Raw genomic sequence first — 22,422 nt, 5'->3', positions numbered from 1 at the left:
CATTCTTGGATAGGAATTCCACCACCAACCTGTTGCACACCCTGGGCACACCTTCTTGTGGCACTGAACCATTTCACAGCCAGGAATACAGCCACAGCACAGTGAGAAAGGGCATGCAGAAAATACTTTGTTCAGCCCAGTTGCTGAGATACCAACCCAGGAGGGGAGAGATACACATGTCCTGGGTTGTTTCTGTTTAATTTCTTTCTGACAGTAGTCCAATATGTACATAGGAACGTAGCAACTAGCGCTAGTTCTGATCCTTGTTGTGGATGTCACCTGCTCAAAACAGTCTTGGATAAGATAGGAGATATAAACCACAACATATGTTTGGCTTTGCATGCTAATCATACATTCACAGATCATAAACTCTGATTTTAAGTCCTGTTCTCTCTTCAATCAGCAAATTACTTCATTCCTCCTGAACCACTGGGCTGGAGAAAATGGGGACTTGAAGCACTCATAGGTACAGCTGTAGGCAGAGTATCTGAGGTAAATGTCCCTATTCACTTAACAGCTCCTATGAGCCTGATCACCCTTCTTTGTTTCTGGAGGTTGGTAAAACTGAGAGAGCTCAGCAGCTCTTGATATTTATATGAGAAGTTTCCTTGGTTCATTGGAGGTTCTTTTGGGTTTTTTTTGTTTCTCTTCTGAAAGGCTTATTCCTTCTGTTCTTACCCCATCTTCTCCAACACTCTTAAGAAGAACACCTCTGAGTAAAAGGGACCTGACACCATTCTCTCTTGGCTTTATTTACATTCATCCTTGGGCAGTGACAGTGTTAGACAATCACCGTCACATCCAGAACAACGTATGGCACCACAGCAGAGCAGCACCAAGCCAAGAAACTCTTATGGCCATTGGGACTTAACAGGTACATAACCAGGACAAGAAATGTCACTCAGTTCCTCTAGCCATGTATATGCCTCCATCCTGTTGTATTTCACCATGCAGGATACTAGGGTTTGCTTCTGGCACCAGGACAAAAGAAAACAGGTTCACTAGAAACTTCCCCTCCTCCCTCACATATGTGAAGGAGAAAGGAAAAGATAGAGCAAAAAGGAATCCCACTGAAGGCATCAAAATGCCCTTTCTGTTGTCATGACTGTTGATGCCTGCATGTTCTGGCAACACAGGAAAATAATTTTAACTCTTGGATATTTCTTTTCAGTCACTGCCTATTATCATGCCTTGTGCTTTTTTTGTACTTCAGGCAGCTCCATGATCTATTTTTATATGTTTGTGACTTGATTTTTTCTTTTCTGCGAAGATATTTCAGATTATGTGCAAGTCAACACTATGGGAGTATTAACATTTGCCCTAAACTTCAATATGAGATAAACAGCTGCCCTTTGTGCAAGAGATTTTTGTTTTGTTGTCAAGCGTTAATCATCTTTACAGTAGTACTTCTTTGTTTCCCACTCTCACTGTCTTGGAAGTTTAAGGGTTTGGGGGGAGTTTTTTTGTTACAGATCACAGCCTGCTCTGAAATTACAAGATTGACTCAGAAACCTTAGATCAATCACAAACTGTGTTAGACCTTCAACTTCTCTTTACACTATCAGTTTAAAACATACTGCTCATTTCAAGGGCAGTGCAACATTTTTCAAATATCTGTAACAATTTAATGGATAACTGTCTCTGTCTGAGTGGATAGAAAATAACTAAAAACATCTTCAAGATCACCTCTTGTCAAAAATAAAGCTGCCTACTATCTTCTTTTTCCTCTGCAGAGATGACCTGCAGACTTTGTACTTTCCACAGTTATCTACCATTTTCCTTGGAAACTCAGCACTGGCAGTGCTTCTCTCTGCTTTATAATTCCAGAAGTGCTGGCCTCATGCAGCTTATGGTGTTGTGTGCTGTCTGGCCAGTGCTCAGAGCCATGGAGTATCCCAGAGGCAGGCTCCCTCTGGCATCTCAAGCTCTAGTTGGTCAGTATGGGGTTAGCCTGAGAGTCTGAAACACATCACAGTTTGTTCCATCTGGTTCTTGGCAGACTCCCTCAAAGCTATCATTCCTTCTTGCTTTTCGTGATCACTCCCTGGTCAGATTGAACGTGTGCTGCCATCGCCAGACATACTTTTCTGGTATCAACCTCCTCTCAGTTACTAGCATTCACAGTTATGCCAGTGTAATGAAAGTCAACTCTCTAGTGGAGCAAGTTGGCTGATCCACACCACTGGAGGAGACCATGTTAATTGAGACCTTCCTGGACAAGAAGACAGAACTTCAACTGTGGAACTGTTGTCTGTGCCATTTCAAAGATGCTGCCTGTCTTCCTGCATTTGAGTTTTGCTGTTAAAGATTTCCTGGTAACTTTTTTCCCTGTCCATATTCTTTGATCCAAGGGATAGAATATCTATGTATTTGTCCATTGACACCAGCTTCTGTCACATTTTTGGCCCGACTACAGAAGGCTATGAAATGGAAAACCTGAGCAGACATCTGTGGATGCTCCAGACATAAGCCCCAAATGGATTTTTCCCAGCATATTTTCCTAAGTATGAAGTGATGCTCTCTTGTATAGCAGCTGATGTGCTGCTCAGCCAAATGGATAAAGACATGAGTACATGTTACTGTCAGCAGAGAAATCTTAGACCATTTAGCTCATTACCAGTTACATGTTTCACAGCGCTGCATACTCTGTCCCCTGCAGAAACAGGACTGGGATAATATTAGCAGGCTGGGGAGAACAAAACAGAAGATTTGGGCACTACAGCAGACTTCCAAAGTAAGAATCAGACTTTCAAGTATCAGGTTTTCCCCTGTGCAAAACATCAAAATGTTGGGTCTTGAAATAGGCAGCAGCTACATTGGGTCATATGGTGAAGGTTCTGTCCTGGAAGTGTGACTCTGAACAGGTTGCTCTGCTAATTGTTAAGCTCCCCACCAGTAAGATCTTGGCATAGCCTCTGCCCTGCTCTGGATCCCAAATGCCAGCTGAATCTGGTCAAAGAATGACCAAGGAGGCTTACCTGATGCACATGATCAGAGAGCAGTGAAAAGTTCCAGTCTTCAGCTGCAAATGAATGAGAAGCAGACTTGCCTACCATCCAGCACAGAGTTCAGAGCCAGCTGTGTGAGACTCATGTCCAGCTCAAGAGACCTTCCCCGTTTACTGAGATAGAGAAGTGGTACATTATCTCAATAGACTTCTGAAGAGAAGAACTAAAAGCATTTTAGGTTTCATCAACTCCATCAATGTAACGGAACTTCTACGCAAAACACCCACTGAAGCATCTAGTGATAACAGTTATCTAATGATAACCTGACTTATAACCTACATTTCTGAATATTCCCTTGTGTGATTTCATTGCAGTTCCAGGGAGCTGCAGCACCAGAAAAATCTTATGCAAGTGTGTGCCAGGTTTACAATTCTACAAGTCCCAGCTGTTGAAGAGGTCAGAGAACTTCCAAATGCAGCTGAAAATCCAGTTCAGCTAGGAACTGCCAGCAAGCTAAATGAAAAAATCCCAGCCCCTGCAACATATTCTTTACTAAGCACTGTAACATATCACCTTCTCCTGTAAACTTCTGGTGTCACCAAGTCTCATCTATAGGAAAAAATAGTTGGAAAAGTACCACAGCTTCTTCTAATAAGATATTATTGTGTTTATAGTGAACTCCAGTATCAGGAAGCATTTTTCAAGAGTGCCATGAAAAATGAATTTCTTGCAATATTCCCTGATTGGATTGCATTTTAATCTACCATTTAACCAATAATGCAAGACATTTATATTTTTGGATTTTCTGTCTCAAAAACAGCTCCTTCTCACAGATCCCACTTCTTCATAGTCATGAATAATGACATCACAGTCATTTCCATGGAAAGACACTTACCTCACAAGCTTTATTGTGTTATCAAACAGAAGCAGCTGGGTAATGTGGGTGAATAATCCTGTTCTATATATTCAGCAATAGAAAAATGAATACCGAAAATTACTAGCAAACTAAATTGCTACTTCTATAAATACTCCCCTTCCAAAAGTTCACCCTATTTTAAAAGCCACTTGTTAAGTGCTATTTAGTATATATATAAAGACTAATGGATGAAGACCAAAGTCTTTGAAACAGACACAGAAAAAATACTTCATAACTAAGTGTAAAGTAAACGTGTCTATCTGTTACCCTTATCTGTATGACTTTTTTTGTTCCCATCAGCCATAAAGAGGCATTTTGCTTTCTATCACTACCAGCTGCTGGGGCATTTTGTTAAAAAAAGCCCCTACTTGGATTTAGAACCACCAACTTTCTCCACAACAGTGGAGACAAGTAGACAAGTAGACAAGCAGTGAGTGATGAGCACAAGAAGTCTTTTCTGGAGAGCCAAAGAATTCTGTTTAATCAGTATCAGTGGAAAAGGATGTGAACTACAGCGGGAAAATACCCCAACAGTTTCAAAGCAACCTAATTTGGGCCAAATTTAAAGCCAATACCAGTAAGCACAGCAGCTTGAAAGGAAGAAAATTTCTGTAGGCCATGACCTGAATTGCCTGGATGCTCAGTAAGGTGACTCATCCTGCCGTTATGACTGACAATAGCACTAGTAACAAAAGAAGAGAGGCCAACAGCATCTGGGCATCATGATACCACTCATTCTTAGAAAAAGTATCCTGTCTTACAAGTGGACAAACTTTGTGCTACCAAGGCATGTCCTGTCTTTGCACTTAGATGATGAAGCAATACTATCCGTACCACATGCAAAATCCAAGCTGTAGCCATATGATTTGTCACTGAAGGCAAATCTGCCTAAAAGCAGAGAGAAAATGTGCACCAAGTAGCACTGAAAGCTCTGGAGGAGACTTTGGATAATAGAGCTATTCCTCTTCCTTCACACTGAACAAGTAAATGGGATCTTTTTGGCCTCTTCTCTCTTTAAAATTTTAGAAGTCGTTACCAAAACTTTTCTATTATATTCCCTGTGCTTAAAAGCATGTTTTCTTCTTCACATGAAAAGAATGTTGAATGCATCACATTTGCCATTGAACAAATACATTTGCCAGTTCTCTTAAATGCCAGCACAATTACTTTAGCAGAGTTAATAAGGGGGGTGGTAATGTGAACAGCCTTATTTTTGTCCTTAGCGCCCCAAAAGGAAATGTGTTTCTTACTAATAATAGCGTATGTGACAGAAAATACCAAGCACATGCAACTGTTCTCATTCACTTGCCAAGATGGATAATTCACATCAGGGCTTAAAAAAGTAAAACAAAACAAACAGAAAAACACCCCAAGTAAACAAATTAACCCTTCCCCTTCTGCCAGCAATTCCTCTAAACCAGAACCTTAAATCTAAATTATTTTGCTAGTGATCAGAGGGTGAGTTAAAGGGAAGAAGAACAGAGCTCATGTTTGAATTCCCTGAGGAGCTTGTAAGAAACCACCCTGTCTGTCACATTTTTTTTCCTCCAGTCAACCGTTAAGTGCACCCTGCCAACGTAAACCAGACCTGCAGAGGAAACAGCTTATTCACACCCAAATTTATTTCTAGTCATCCATTTTTTTGTAGCACTCAATACAATTCTGACAGGCTTAAACATTCAACAGTCATAAATCCACTTTCCTCCTGCTTCCCCCTGGAGAAATCATGTAACTAGGCTTGAAACCAGGGAGATTTAACTGAAATTTATTAATAAATTTTGCAGGGTTTTGTTTGTTTTGGTTCCTGATTTTTGAAGCTACATGTACTCATAGTCACACATCCAGGGTTTTCTGTAACCACAATGACAAGAAATGACGTTCTTTACACCCCCTTATTTCCAGTGGCTGAAGCTGTAGGGGAAAAATAAAAGTGATTCAATATCATACAACTCCAGATGGAACAGATGTAGCAATGCTGCTGCCTTATTAGTTCACACCCAGTATGCTTAAACCCCAAACTCCCAGCATACTGCCTTCAAGAGTGCTGGAAGGGAATGCCACATCTAATTCAAGGGAACAAAACGGTACAAGATAGTTGGATGAGGGCATATGCCTGCATCTCATTAACATCTTGTCTCAAATTAGCAAGAAACTCTCAGAGAAAAGTGTACTGCTGAAAATTTAAGAGATGATAGCGTTCCCTCTGCAATGTAACCTGGTATTTCTTCCCTGACTTGGGAGACTTCACCACACTGGGAGAACTTGTCGATGGAAAGTAGCTGAGGGACCCCATGCCTGGGATGCCACTTGCAATGCATTCACTGTTTACCAGGAGCCTGTTCTCACAGCCTGGGACATGGGTCTGCTGTGGGCTTGTCTTGGGGGACCCAGAGCAGGGCAGGGCTGTGGGGAGCCAGGGACGAGCCCCACTGCAGCACTGATGGAGCAGGGACTGATGGCCCTGGGGGGTGACATGGGGTCCTGGGCCTGGGGTGGTGGAGGGAGCCCCAGCGGTGGGGAGGGACAGGCAGGGCTGGGAATGTCAGGACGTGCCATGGCAGGGTCATGGCAGGGTGTGATGGAGCATCCCCCCCACCCCCACCCAAGCCGCACTGTGATCTGAGAAATAATCATTAGGCCTCTGCTGTGATACAGTTTGGGCCAGTCTGGCAGTAGGTCTTCTCTCAAACATGAGCTCTTTTCCCTTTAGGAGGAAGGGAACGTTTTAGTGTTTTACCCTGTGCTCACAGATTTCTGCAGATCTATAAAGCCTTCCTCTGAGCCACTATAGACACCCCTGTGCAAAAGATAAATTCCTTCCTACATAAACCTTGGGTTTAAAGAGGGACCACAGGCTCAGAACAAGTCCACCAAAACCCTGCTGTTTGCTACAGGAAACTCACCCTGTGTCTTTTACTCACCTTCTAGCCCCGTATCCTAAGGGGAAATTGTAGTCAGTATTTTCATCCATGGAGCAAGGGCTCTCTAAACCCTCACAAGCCTCTGGTTGAATCCACTTAAAGTCAAGCAGTAGTTTAGCAGTCAAGGTCCTGAAAATCCATTTTTGACAGCCCAGGACCTGAGGACAGATCCTTCCTTTCCTCCCTCTTGGTGCTCTTTGGAGGACAAGCATGCTCTCTGGGACCAGGCATCCCTGCTTGCAGGAGCCCATCTGCACCGAGCATCAGTGGGGCTCTACCTGCCCACCCAGGGTTTTGGAATAGCAGGTTCACAGTCAGACCCAGGCCCACTTCTCAGCTACCCTCTGTCTGGCAGCTGGATACTGAATCCACACTGTTCTTCTCAAAGACTTATTTAATTTGTGCAGCAGGACCCCAAAGGCTGACCACAGCACAGGTCTGAAGCCTTTCTAGTTTCTGGTTCCTAAGATGTATTTATTCCCCATTGGAACACTGCTTTCTAGTTTAATCTTCCAGGAAAAACATACCAAAATAAATAACAAGTAAAGGCTTACTAAGTAAAACTCTTAACCTTGTCACATTAATCTTCAATAGTAGAAAACATTATCAACCAGTGGTGGGAAAAGGGCTGATCCAAATCTTCCCTCCTCTCCTTGCTTGAACAGAGTCAGTCCAGGCAGTGCTCAGGCCTTCTCTTCTTTCCAGGCCATTTCAGAAACACTTGGCTGCAATTTACTAATGACAGTTTTAAAAGAAATTTGTTCTACATCTTGTTTTACATCTGCCTTAAAAAGTACAGATCTGAAGGCTCTCTTAGCTTGGCACACTTGGATCTACTCTCCTACAAGGCTGGAAAGGTCACTAAAGAACATTCGAAGGCATGGCCTGTGGTGGCACGCTCACTCTGAGATCTTTTGGGGGCATCCCATGCATCATTTTGAGTATACAAGGGACAGAACAAGCTGACACCATGTAGACTGGCTTAACACCCAGACAGAGGCAGCCTTGCAAACCCAGCGTTGCTATTAAAATAGCACTCATAGTCCAGCAGAGAAGTATCTCCATCCATCACAAATGGACTGTCTTGTTTATTCACCCTTCAGTGAGCTCCAAGAATTAACAAAAAACAGACTGATCTCCACAGCTGTCTAGATTTTGAGGGAGGTGGTGAGGATCTGGGATCTACAGGGCTAGAGGTATGCCTATGGGCTTCTGCATAGTGTTAACAGCCCTCCTACCAAAAAGCATGGGGCGCCAAAATCCTGCAGTGAAAAAAATGCCCTTTTCTCTTATGTATTTGGAATAAGAAGTCAGCAAACCTGACAGCTTTCTGGGTGCCCATCTTACATCAGCCCTGGTGCATGGATGATTTCCCACGGTCTGATCGTAATGTAGAAAACTTGTGGCCTATGTGGTAGGAGAAGTGGTTCCTTTCAAACTTATTCCTAAAACATTAATATTAGGTAAAAACATTAATATTAGGACCATTCCTTGCCTCTTTAGGCTTACAGTCATTCCTAGTTTATGTATAATGCTAACTAGTCTGATAATTTTCATTGTCAAGTGTGAAAATGCAGCAATCAAAGCCATCTTCTTATTTAAGACTGAGAGTGTGAAACGGGGAAAATGCTAAGAAAAATAAATCAAAACAAAACAGAAAGAAAATTAAACCTTTGTGTGTCTTTTTTATTTTCAGTTGCTGAGGGTTTTATAGACTCTCTTTCATCTTTTTTCCCCTTCAAAGATTAGTCTATTTTTTGTTGCATTCTGAAGACATTCGGTCAATGTGAAGTAGTGGCATGGCTCCCTGGGCAGAGAGCTGTCAGCAAAGCCAAAGAAATGCCATGCAAACAAGGCCCACATGAAAACTTGCCACATGTCTCAGGAAGCTGTCTCAGGGAGCAACCATTTTCTGAGAGGAACGTTTCTTCCGTTCCCCATTATTTTCGCTGTCCATATTTTTATCGGAGTCCTTTTAGCACAGTGTTTATTTCTGAGTCATACAAATCAACTCCAAATCTTGGGTAATGCCAAAAATGGGCTATTCATATTCATTCACGCTCTTGTACACATCTCTGCTCTCATAAAATGGAACATGTGTCTGATGAGCTTATTTACTTTCTAAATGTGTGGCGGAGAAGGATAGAGAGTGTGCAAGAGATAATAGCAGGAGCACTGGAATAACATCAATAAGGTATTTGCAAATAGAAACGTCACAGTTTGCCTGACCTCTGCCAAACTCTGTGCAGTTTGGTTATAATGGTTTATAGGAAATTCTTTGGTGCAGATTTCATTGTCATGCCCTTTAAAATAGACACATGCTCCGTTGGTGAATTCTGAAAATAATGATGCTTAGTACAGACATAACTCATTCCTAAGATGCTGCTTGACTGGTTGCTGTTCACTTTCACAGGGAAGAAAACTGTTAATGTCATCACCTGTGCTGTTCTCTTAGGGTCCAGGGCTTTTCAAGAACCCCCATCTGCAGCAGGTTGAGTCTACTGTGACTGATCCTGCACACAAAACTCCCAGTCAGCTCCCATATCACAGCCCTGATGGATAATGCAACACAGAAAATGCTTGGGGAGCAAATATCTCCACTCCCTGGTGTACACACAACATACAACACCTGGCAGCACTGACAGACTACCCCATGGGGAGTACATGGGGAGTGCTCACCATGCTGGCCTGCAGCCAGGAGGCAGTTCCCCTAATAAGACCCCATACTCAAAAGGAAGATGCTCCCCACACAGCTGTCTTATGCACATGGGACAGTGGCTAACTGATCAGCCCTCAACCCTTTCTCTCAGATCTCTCTTTGGAAAAAGCAAGCAATCTAGATAAGCCTCTGTCTACCAAGTTACTACAGCAAAAAAATTACATTCCTATCCTTTTTCCAAAACTATTAAACGTGATTTCAGCTTTTAGAAGTGTGTTCCTTACCCACATTCCTGTCATGGTGTTCCTTGTGTCACAGGCATTCTTATATTTATGATAAAAGTATGATGGAATTAAAGTGCAGGATTCTGGAATATCCTTAGGGAATAATTTTGTAAATATGTATTCAGTGCTATGAGTCCACTTCAAAAGTAAAAAGGAAAAAAAAAATAAAAGAAAGGAAAAAGAGAAAAAAAACCCCTCAGCTCTTCAGAAGTATTTTTATGAACCTCAGGGATGAGTCATCTCTGGCAGAGGAGAATTTACAGGATGCAAAGGGGGATTGATTCTACACCAAAGCAGGGAAATCACCATTCCTTCAGTTTGATGCATGACTTTTTTAACTAGAGCTCTCCTTACCATCACAAAGAGCCCTCCACTCCTCACACATGACTGACAGACAGTCCCCTCTAGTTCTACATTGTGCATGGACAGCCTTGCCCATAACCTGGGCTGGGGGTGTTAAATAACAGAGATGAGTACCCTCTGCTACCTTGAGAAGGATCCAGAAAGGCTGTTTCCTTTTTCTTTTTAGCTTCCTAGAAAAATGCATCTTCTCTATTAAACACCCTTACCTTTCTTCATCAGGCATGGGAATTCGGTATCAGACAGAGTCATCTCTAATCTCTCAAGTACCTTTCAATTTTACTTGCTACTAGGGCACTAAGATTCCCCTCTCTCTCTGTGACAGATAAAATGCTTTCAGGGGTGGAGGTCAGTTCCCTGATATATGTAGACAGAAGCCTCTAATCACTTGAGTTGTTATCCAAGTGAGAGCTGTGAACATGCTGCATTCCTAAAATCTCCTTATTAACACAATAACTAGTCTAATGGATGCCTTCAGATGCTTGAAAGTTGAAGGCAGAAGCAAGCATGCATACACATCAGGACAGCTTCTACACTTTTAAGCCAATTTACTACTTGCGTAGAATTAAAAAGAGGATGACAAGCCCAGACCTGCAAGGAGTTTAATGGGAGTTAGCAAACTCTAACTGTTGGATGATGTCTTCCCTACCACACATAGGATTTTATTTGGTGCTCTTAAGTCTTTTGAGTCTAAATTTTAAATAATCTATTGCTCTCTGCCATTTTAATGTTTGCATACAGATTCCTGTGACAGAGTTGTAAAAATCCATTCTGGATCGTTTTTCAATTAACAAGTAAAAGAAAAGACAAATTGTTCCCAGCTACTCTTTCAATGTATCCAGCATTTGTAACAGCAGAAAGTATACTCTAGGAAAAGCCCTGGTTTTGATGTGGGCTCAACAAAATATTCCAACAGCTCACTCAAAACAAATTGGTAAGAGGAGTTTGCTGAATGAAAAGTAGAACAGTCTCACTTCCTTTGGTGGAAAGACCCTTTCCAAGTGTGAGTCAGGAACAGCTTTTCCGTTGTTCTCAGCACTGAATGGCAGTCGTTCATTTGGCTTCCCATGAGTCCTGGCCCAGAGTCAACACTGGACTGTTACCTGCATGACACACTCAATTCAGCAGGAAGGGAAGAGCAAAGATGCTTCCTAACACCAATACCACACACACTTTCAAACAAACATGTAGGTTGGGTTGCTAACTTCACACCTGGAGTATGAAGGAGGGTCCTCAGGTTTCCAAGTCTTCTCAGTTTCAGATTAAATTTCTACCCCTGGGGGTAGAAGCAGTGTCTTTCCTGCCCCAAGCACAGCTATAGGGTGCCATATGAATAAACAATAGAGCAAGGTAAGAGATCAGAGAAATATAACAGTGCTCTGACACCTCAAGTTTGAGTTACTTAGAAACTGCACCAATTCCTGGCAAGGCTGACCTGACCTGTGATCCTGAGAGCTCGATAAATTGAATTCCACAGAGTTCACCATGTATTGGTTTTTGATGAAAACTTTAAAAAACAGGCTTGTTTTTTTTCTCTCCACAGTTCTGACAGTGTTGTATAAGCATCGTGATTTCTCTTGCTGCTTTGAGACAAGTTTCTTTCCAAGCTCTCACCGTGCTAGGCACTGAGTTTTCCTTGGCTTTTCTCTCCACTCCAGAGGATGCTATGTTTCCATGATGTATTATTAAAGTGTATATGTTGTTTATGAGCTACCCTGGTATCCTTCAGTAGGGAGACACAATCTAAATGTAAAATAGCATTACTGTGATAAATAAGGAGAACTCAAAGCTCTGGCACCTTTACTGTATGTATGAGATGTGCTTGGATGCTAAAAGCTACCCTCTTTTGAATGTAAAACACTAGTACCTTGTAGTTTCTTCACTGAGATCTGTAAGTACAGAAACAAAGTCTGACTTCTAAATGACTAATGCATGCAACTGCACTGCAGACCTGAGAAGTTCCTTCCACAGCCACCTGAAAACAACTGAGTGGTTCATAGCGAACAGGATTTAATAACAAGAAGAAACAGTATTTAGTAATGAGAGTGAATTGGAAAATTATCCTACCCCATCAGTTGACAGGAGTTGTTTTGCTTGTGAGGTGTTTTGCTGATTCATTGCATTCAAAATGTGAGAACTGGGAGAGACAGAGGCACAAAACCTAAAATGCTTCACTGGCATTAGCCAGACATATTGTGGCACAATGGGTATAATTCCCTCCCCGAGAGAGTTCTGTCGGAACGATGTATGAGAGCCGCTGAAAGTGAGGTGGCAACGACCCTGCTCTGCAGCACTCTTTTGACTTAATAGGAACAGCTGGTCAATGAAGTGTTTGCTAGAAATTTAACAGGGCTCAAACAGTGAAAAACATCTGCCAATAAATCAAAAGGGAGCACCAAGCTAAATGAGGTTTAATTTAAATTCGTACCTAGGGCTGACAGATGAGAGCTTCATGGCTCTTCTGCATTGCATTAGCACAGGTCTGTGCCCACATCAGCAGCAGCAGCTCAGGGAAGATGATTCTGAGTGGCAATCTGGGGTCTTGGGTTAAGTGTGTGGCAATCGTGTGCAAGTGTGCATCAAATGCAATCGGGGCTAGTGGGGAAAAGCAGTGGGAAGTCATTTCTCCCTAATGGCACATTTTCCAAGCCATTCGAACATGATGAAAGCCACCTTGGCCACAAAAATTTTCAGCTCTGCTGTGCCCCATTGCTGCCATCAGCTTGGTTCCACTGTTCCCTGGTAGAGCACGCTGCCGTATCAGACAAGGCTGTTGCCATATGGGGAGTACCCCTGCAATGACAACTGGGGATAGCAAAGGGAGGGAAGTCATCTAACATTTCTGTTTCCTTGCAGAGCAAGCCCTCACAACCTGCAGTGAAACGCCAGCTTTCTCTGAGCCCTCAGGATGTGGTGGGTGTGGGTGGAAACCTCCAGATAGTCACCTTGCAGTGGTGCCATCACTGGCACCAGGGGTTCATGCATCCATCCTGCTTCACTGGGTAGTTTTCAGTCTGGCAACAAGAACTAGATTTCACCTTGAGACACTATCAGGCAGACTAGGTGCCTTTGATTCCCTGGGAGATCAGGAGAGTCATGTCAAGAGAAGCATGAAAGTTTGCTGGTTGTGCCTGCTCATGCCTACCATGAGCAATGCTGACTTATTTTCAGGCAAATGCTCAATCACACTTATGTGACTTTGGAGAAAAGCTTTATGGCTGCTGGTGGGCAACTTCAGCAATTGCAACAGTGGCAATTTCACTTCAGGTTTTGTGCTGTAGCTGAACCCATTTGGTACCCATGCTTGGTATCTTGCCTGGAGAAGGCTGGAATCTGATTTCCAACTATGCTGCGCTTCATCAAATGGGCTTCCTCGCCTTTGTGCTGGAGGGAACTGAATCTGCTGCTGAAGCAGCATCCTGTTTGCCAGGAGGCCTTGGTGTGCCATTAATGGAAATAACCACTTTTCAGGCCATTGGGGTAATGCAAGCAGCCAGAGCAAAACTGCATGAACAAGAATAGCAAGTGGGATGTTGCTGCACCTCAGATGTGAGAGCGATGGACAGGTGCCAAGGTGGCTGCCTGTTGACTCCATGAGACAGAGTCCTGGGACCAGTGCAGGGCCAGGCAGAGAGAGAGCCCTCTCCCCTCCTCGGCCAATGCCCATGGTTGAAAAGCACTGCAGAGGTACATGGGCAACCCACTGTGCCTCAAAGGGTCATTTGTGTTGCCCAGTGTTGCTTGTTTTGAATCTCTGATGACCCATGGAGCTGCTGGAGTGTTTGCTCTCAATTCTCAAACCAAGATACAGAGCTGGTTGTCCTTTTGTCTGAAATGTGGCATAACTGCAGAGGCAAAAGAGAGAGTGAAGGTGGGGAACAGCTGAAGGATGAGCTGCAAGGTGAGTTTCTTTGGGCTGGGTTGTCACTGCATTCTGCATGGCTACTCTTTGCTTGAATCGGGAAATCAGCTTAGCTCTTTTTTTTCCCTTCAAATGAAATTAGAGATATCCAACGCATGACACATGCTACCAAGCATACCAGGGGGTATTTCTAGTCTATGAACAAATCTAAATAAATGCATCCATATGGAAAGAATTGTGACCATTGCCTCACATACTCACCGATGTTCTGACTGGAAGAAACCTCAACAAACTTCTTGTTTGTAACTTTTTCCAGAAGTTTCAAATAAAAGAGACTGAAAATAGTGCAGAAAAGGCAAGAAAGAGGAAATTGGGAATAACTGACTTATACTGATATACTAGTATATTCCAGTTAGCTTTTCACATACAAATACTAACTAGAGTGCATGCACACACACATATGCACACATAAAATGGATTAGATTAGTTCTGCAGCTTTTGAAAACCACAGCTACACTTTTCACAAGTTAGACGCAGCCATATTCCCTTCAGAAATCATCTGGTAGGAAAATATCAAAAGCAGAATGCGCAGGCTTTTAAAGAAATGTGTAGGAGCAAAACAAGCTTATTTCTGTTCTAATCCAAATTGAATCATATGTCTTATGTCAAAGCTATAAAAACCAAGGAAGGTAAAAGAGGTAATTCGTGTACTACGAACTTAAAAAAAAAAGGTATTATTTCCTTCTCTTTACACAAAAGAATAATAAAAAAAAAAGTATCAATTCCTAGCAAGAAAATTTCACCTTCTTCCTACCATTAAGAAGAAACTAAGGAGGCACATCCTCTTCTGGTATAGTCTGTTACAGCTCCCCAGGATTCAAAGAAACTAGGACAGTTTCTGACAATGGAGGACATTATCCTTAGATCTTTAGTAAGTGAAAAATCATCCTGTCTGAAACTATTCTGGAGGGGAAGCTTCTCCAGAGACAGCAAATAAAATACTTTCACGGCTCTGTAAAGGAGATCAGTTGATCCTGAGTAGAGGCCGCCACCATTTACTGCCTGCTGGGAGAAGTGCAGTGTCCCCTGGCCCTTTTCCCAAGCCCCAGTGGAGCAGTGTGCAGGTCAGATGAGTTGTCCAGCTGGCAGCAGCCACCATCTGTCCCGTTGGCCACGTCTGCCATTACATAATGGCCCAGATATGGTCAACTGACCAGGAGGCCCCGGAGAAGGAGAGCTCCCAGATGGCAGTCTGCTGCCACCACAGGTACTTATTACATTGCTCCCTCCTCAGGTCTGGGGAGCTTGGGGGAAGGATAGTGTCCAGAATGGGGGTGCATGAAGTCCTTAGGTACCAGGAGCCTGCTTCTTACCTTCATTTTCCCTCAGATCCTACCAGAGCAAGGGCTGTGCAACAGACTTGGTCTGAAAAATTACAGTGAGCCAGGTGGTTCTGGAAAGTACAACACACTCTGCATGCACATGCTCTCTGCATGGACTCAACATGGACAGTCAGACACCTCACAAAGGAGCGTGAGACTGGACTAGGACACAAGGAGGATAAAAGACCTAAGCTGAAAAACTTCCAGTAGCCTTGGAGCCATATTTAGCTGTATGACCTTAGACGCTGATGCAACAAAAGGATGATGTCAGGTGCAGAAAGGATTTAGAGTGTGTAAATTAGGATCTGGTAGGACACATATCTCCCACTGATATTACAGACAGCTTCAGAGCACCCAGGAGGCTGAAGGCTCCAACAGGAAGCTACATCCATCCAAACAACACAGACTCCCTGCTGCCTGCTTGGTACTTGTGTTGGTACATGAGGCAGGACATGCAATCTCTCCCTCCATTGCTGCAAATCAAGGTGAATCCACTGATTTCTCTTGACACAGTGTGGTGAAAGTCCATGTCATTTCAATGGCACCACTACTGTATTTTTACCTAGCCTCCTTCCCTTCTTAGAGCAGGCTGAGAGCTCTTCACAACACGGCTTCTGTCTATGGGTCCTGGGCCACGATGGGGGCTCCTAGATACAAGATCAAAAAATAACAAAATAATAAAAAAAACAACAGTTCTTGCAACTACCTCCTTCAACTTCTCACTTTCTCATTCCCCTCACTCTTGGGTTCTGTAGCAGTAGAAATGAAGAGTGAACAGAATAATACCACAAATTTCAGGTTGTCTCTGGAAAATCTTCCCAGAAGAGCCTGAAATGGCCACATGGTTTTAGAGAAACCGGGAGGATGTCACTTTCACTCGTAGGCCAAGACTAAGTGCTGAGCTGGATGCATTAATCCTATCTGAGCTGCACAGGTCTCCAAGTCTTCTGCCTCTTCTGAGAACATTGAAATATTACCAAACTAATACAAAAATTATCATCACCCCAAACCATGTTCGTCCAGTGCTAGGAAAAGATCGTTTGGCAGACCAGAAAACTCTATAAAATCACTACCATGAAGAGAAAGACATTTCTGAGCTGCTATGTATTTATTTGCTGCATATGGAACCAGTAATTTTGAATGCTTGATAAAATCAAGGACAATTAAACTAAATTGAGCTTTAATTTCAGACTGTAACATACAGACTGTAACATACATCTACGTATTTCTTTCGTCAATGTCTGGAATTACTAACCAGCAGCACAAGCTAAGTTCAAATATCAGACAAGGTGGGAATAAATTCATTATTCGTCAAAAAGCAGACAATAAAGGTGTTGGAATACTTTGCATTACTCTCAGAACAGAGGAGTTGAAACAAGGTCTGTATTCCAGTCTGGTATATGTTTAGAATGAGAACAACGTTTCAGGAGTTGAGGGGGGATAGGACAAGGTCAAACAGCAATGACCCAGCTAATGAGAAATCCCACCATTCTGTGCAAGAGCATGAATGAGCCCCATTGAGGGCTGAGCCCTCAGTATTTATGAACAGCATCACTAGCTGTGCTCTCAGCTTCCTGCACACTCAACATCACTTCTCTGAGCTGCACTCCTAGAGATCTGTTGTTAGCCTGGCACAAAGTGCTGTGCCTCTGTGATTTTATTTCATTTTTACTCTCAAATCCTCAGATGACCTGTGAGAAGAACAACATTTTTCCAAGCCAAGCAGATGGCTTGCAAGGTGATACTTGTTCAGGAAGGGCAGGGTCTGTTAATGACTTTGCCAAAGTTCCACTGTCCAATTTGCCAACAATGTCATTTCCAGAAAGTGAATCCTGTGGCAAGACAGCAAGGAAAGATAATTTTAACAACACAGTACTATCCCTGGTCTATTTAAAAAAATGTGTAAAAACTTTATGGCCATACAAACATGGATCAAGCTAAGTTTTCTATAGGTTCTAGATGGCTGAAGTACTACAGAGGGGGGCTGAAGGGACATGACTTGTACTTTCCGGAACAGTCAAGTCAGTTGAGGCCAAAGAGGCTAAATGAATCATTCAGTTAGAGATCACATGGAGTAAGAAAAGGATTTTTATACCATCCAAACCTCCTCTTATCATAGGAAGCCATAGAGTAGGATATCATACAGGGGGAAAAATTAGTATCAAACTCTCTATGAAGTCTCTCATTTGTGAAAAATCCATTCAGCTCAGCCTCTGAAGCACAATGGCTGGTTTCTCAGCAAGTCACTATTCAAATCCTCCCCATCCAGTGACAGCTGCAGAGAAAGTGTTAGATGTCTTACTAGAGGCTGGCAGAGCAACTTACACAGGGAACCTGTGGGGTCCTACCATTTCCCCCTCATCTCTAATGAACATTCATATCTAGAACAATAAAATCTCCTCTTGTTAGTGATCACTTCAAAAGAAAAATACAGCTTGCATGCAGTAATACCTTCTAATGTTTATTTCCATCTACCTTTGAAATGCAGACTGCTACACAGAGGAAACCAAATGTCCTAATTTAATCTCTTAGATGGTTATCAAATCAAAAGGAAGAACAGTGAGAAATCCAGCAAATCAAAGGCTTCTCAAGAGGATTCAGAGACTTCAAAACAGCCTCTTCTCACACGCAATACTTGCACGGGAGAACAGGGGGAGGAAACACTCCGTCCAGGTCTTCAGTCAGTTTAGGAGTTATTCCTATCACTTTCTGACAGCTTCTTCTATTATAACAAAATTTGATCTACTTCACAGGAGTGACTTATTACCAGTTTTGTCTACAGCACAGAGTGCTAAGCAAAAAACTTTCCTACCCAGAAATCAGCTTCCAGTCTCAATCTGCAATAACTAAAGTTACCGACAAAATCTTTTGACAACAGGAATTTTTTCCATTATTTATTTTTTTGAAAGAGACAGAAATGCTATTTGAATTATTAGCTGCCCAAGTACATCAGAGAAGATTCACTTGTGAAATAAGAGGCAGAGACAGACACACAGAATATGTCAAAAAAGGTTTTAATTATGTTCTGTTTTTAAAGAGAGACAAAACCATGCCATTGAAGTCTATAACCCTAGTATCACATCACAGAAGTTTGCAATTCAGTAAGGTTGTAAAAAATATTTAATTCTGCAGAGAAATTACCCAAAGATTTGTCTAAGAAACATTAAAATGAAACATTGACTGCAATCACACTTTGTTGGGACTGATACTCTCATCTTCAGAAAGTTTAGGGAATTAACAATGGTCTGGGCAACCATTTATTCTGACAATTTGGTATGCAGTCCTCCTAGTTATAACAAGAACACTTATTCCCTGTATCTAAGTTTACACATCATTCTATCTTCCCACCAGCATTTTGGAACACACCCTTATACGCTGAGGAAGTTACAGCAATAGAAAATGCTACCCCCATACCCAGTCACATGTCATGAAGTTGAACTCTTCTTTATCCAGAGAACTAGAGGAGGAACCAAGCAAAACTAGATCAGCTCAACAGGATGTTTGTAAGGTTCTGTTGATCCTGTTTAGAAAATATCACATCTTAGTTGAATGATCTTCCTTTCAAAAGGATCCATCATGGTCACCTTCTTTAGGACAGTCTTCCTTTCTTCCTTCCTTCCTTCACGTCATCAAAGCCCTAGACCAAAGCATGGCAACAGAAGATCTCACCTTCACATCACTGTGTTTTGATTTCAAATAATTCCCTATATCTGGAGCAAGTGATTTTTCCTCAGTACTGAGCAAAACAGAAACAGGCAGTCTTTGTGAGCCACCAGAAGCTTTGAGTTCCCATTTAGGGCAAGTCAGACGTGGCAATGATTTAAGGATGACAGCTATGAAGGAATAAGGCTAGGTTCCTACTTGGGAAATTACAGTGTTTTAAATATAAGGCTGAAATTGGAGATATTTTTAGCAAAATCATCTTCTAATTACTCCAGGCGCTACGCGTATGTACTACAGTCCTCATGTCCTTGGAAAAATGCAGGAGAAGATTTTAGGTTGTCATGGAGGATAATTTTGTACTCTGTCACAGGAGCATGGCTCAGCAGTAGGTTTTGCCATGGAAATGGCATTCTGTAGTAACACCTCTGACTTTTTATCCCCATTTTCAAAACAGGACAAGAACCATCTTGGAGGAGCATAATCCAGTGCCACTACCTTTGTGACCCTAGGGTGGGGGTACTCCAGAAACACACAATGTTATTTTAAGCATTATTGCCAACAAATGTATTTGAGAGATCAATTAAAAATCTCTAAAAGATCAATGGCTCGGAGAACTCTGAGCTACAATGAACATTCACGAGCTTGTACAGATGCTATCTTTCAGATTTAATCTGTATGTGCTGTATGTGCACAGTGTGGCATGTGCTGCTGTCCCTAACACTGCACAACAGCCGTTCATTTTTGTTAGAAAGTAACTGCAGTATTCTGGATGATGATTTGTTGACTAGTTAATGGCCATCACTGAACATACTGTATGTACATTAGCTGTCCTGTTTTAATGAGGAACAGAACTCTTTAATGTTCCTCTTCTGCCATTTTTTCATTTTTACTATGCAATTAAAAAATGACAAATGTAACCCTCGAAAGCGGTGGGACTTGACAATCTCTAGAGGTCTCTTCCAACCTCAGCTATTCTGTGACTCTATGAAAATATCTTGGAATCTTTAAACAGCATTAGGGGACATATCATCACCTGTGCATGAGCAGATAGCTGAGACATTGACATGGTTGGTAACACAAATGAGACTGTAGTGAGTTGCTTTTGTCTCACGCTGCAGCAGAATTGCTTTCACTTCACTACAAGATGTGAACATGAGAGCTCCCTGAATGCTATTTTAGACAGGTGCTTGTTCCATGTAACTTGCTAGTACTTCTCCTGAAAAACAGGTATCAAAAGCCATTACTTGGCTAGATTTCAGCCGGTCCCATCTTTCTATGCCTTACTGAACAGCAGCACGCTAAATGTGCTTCTCTGTAAAGGACTGAAAGAAAACTGCACATTGCCATCAAAAAGTGCACAAGGCCATGGCTCAGGCATGTGTGCCTCTGGGGAAGCATACAGACTTGTTGCTGCCTGTCCTCTTGAGCCCCTGGACTAGTGTGGCTTGCCACAGCAACAGTGGTGATGCAAGCTGTGGTCTGCTTTTCTAAGTCTAGGCTTGGTGTTTCATCTGGCATGGCTGCGGTATGACATCCTTCTCCAAAAAAGGGAAAACAGTATCCCCATCTCCCCTGTGGTTTCATGAGTGCCACAGCTGTTAAGTAAAAGAAGACCAGTCTGTGACACATACGCTTCAGTTACCTGGAAGATGCCTTGATTGTTGCTTTCTAAAACTTCTGCCGTGTAAAATTATGTCAACATGATCATCATGGAGTTCATTCTGAATAAGTCTGAACAAAACTTTTCATTATATTTGATAAACAAATTTGCTGATGTCTTATTCAAAATGGCTTGGCTGGCATCCCATGGCCTAGTATAATACATGCAATCTTGTGTTTTAAGTCATCTTCATCTGGGGTCATAGCACTGTTCACTAGCCTGAACCTCAGAATGAATCTTTCCACTAAGCTACTTGCATCTGGGTAGGAGGGAAGTGATGTGACACATCTGACAGCATTTCTTTTAACAAACAACAGGCACTCTTTGGATGTGAATTGACTTCCATTGTCACTTAGAATCTGTCCAGGAACTTGAAAACGAGAGTCTTAACACTTCCAGTATCTGGGCCGAAGTAATTTGCACGGAGTATTGCAAGCCATTTTCAAGGCACAGTTACCAAAGCTGAAAAAATAGAGCTTATGAAAAGTGTAGAGAAGGTTTTCTGAATTCTACCTGCTGACTGTTGCTACTGCAGAGTACATCGTGTTTGTGGATAATCTTGACATTGCATTGCCAACCATCATTTACCCCACAGACTACCTGGCCAGCATTTAGTTAGCAAACAGTCTTCACATGCTTTTTGTAGCACAAAAAACCTGGACTTGATGATATTAAAGGTCCTCCCTGACCCTAATTATTTTATGATTCTAAGGCATATTGCAAGAGATGATGTCCACTCAGCGGTTAGTTCATTTGCTTTAGGAAATGCTAGAGCAAAAGAGTGGAGAGAGAATAAAGGACTAACAACAGTTCACTTGGGAAAGTCAGCTCTGCTCCTGGGGGGGGGGGGAATCCATAGTAAGAAATTACTTCTTGAGAAAAGAGCATAATTGTGAGACATTTTGTAGTTGTAATGCCTCACAGATAGAATTGCATTTGCATATTATACACTAACCAGTCCCTTGTGCATCATCGAAACTCTCTTCACACAGGCAATGCTCTGTCAGTTTTCATAACCCAGCTGCCTGGACAGGAATTGTTCTGTTTTCCTTCCTAAAACTGTGTGTGAAAGCAGAACTGTTCTGTGCTCACAACTGGCTTTATGGAATGGGTATTTTTGTCAAATCTCCACAAACTCAGAAAATATTTTGCCTATGGATTGAACAGGAGCTACTACATAATGTAGTAAATTTTGAATTTCATACTTAGCAAGAGCTGATTATTTTTCCTCTTTGAAGCTATCATTAGCAGATATTCCAGGCTTTTGGTATCTGCTGCACAGTCCTCAACAGAGACATGGACACACAGGCTAAACTCTTTTCTCCATGAATATGGTGAGGAGTCCCAGTGACACAGGCTGCTGTTCTCATTCCCTTTTTGCAAGCCTCGTGAACACTCTCTGTTCCTTCGCAGCTCTGGGTCAGCATGACCAAATCTTAATGAGTGTGTCTCTAATTTTCTGTAAGCATCAAGAAGCCTCAGTGGCACAGACAGACTCCAAAGGGACAACACTTATTACACACACATACATAAGGCCCTAGTACTTGCGCATCTACTCTGTGTCCAGGGCTTTGTGGTTCCTGTAAATTGAAGAGATACAAGAATTACAAAAGTTAGTAACTACAAAGCTGTAGCTAATAGTGACTTCCTTTTGCTTCAGACCTGTGTGCCTGCATGTCTGTTACCGACAGACAGTCGGCCCATTTCCACTAGTCAGGATGACTCAGTCACGCACCTCACCTCTCACTAGAGCTAAATGGCCTCCCT

The 22,422-nt window shown here is 42.3% G+C and overlaps 1 protein-coding gene across 1 annotated transcript in view; it reads right to left on the bottom strand.

The window, feature by feature from the left end:
- Window positions 1–15,850: 15,850 nt before the first annotated feature.
- Window positions 15,851–22,422, bottom strand: part of RNGTT (RNA guanylyltransferase and 5'-phosphatase) — a 191,927-nt gene continuing 185,355 nt past the window's right edge. The window contains exon 16 of the mRNA XM_064649996.1: window positions 15,851–15,979. Within this exon, the coding sequence (XP_064506066.1) occupies window positions 15,951–15,979 (29 nt within the window). The 3' untranslated portion in view covers window positions 15,851–15,950. The remainder of the gene's footprint in view (window positions 15,980–22,422) is intronic.

This window comes from Pseudopipra pipra, chromosome 3 (assembly GCF_036250125.1).
Source record: "Pseudopipra pipra isolate bDixPip1 chromosome 3, bDixPip1.hap1, whole genome shotgun sequence".
Classification (NCBI taxonomy): Eukaryota; Metazoa; Chordata; class Aves; order Passeriformes; family Pipridae; genus Pseudopipra; species Pseudopipra pipra.
Note: the sequence above shows the minus strand (reverse complement) of the source record. Positions and strands in the feature narration are given on the sequence as shown.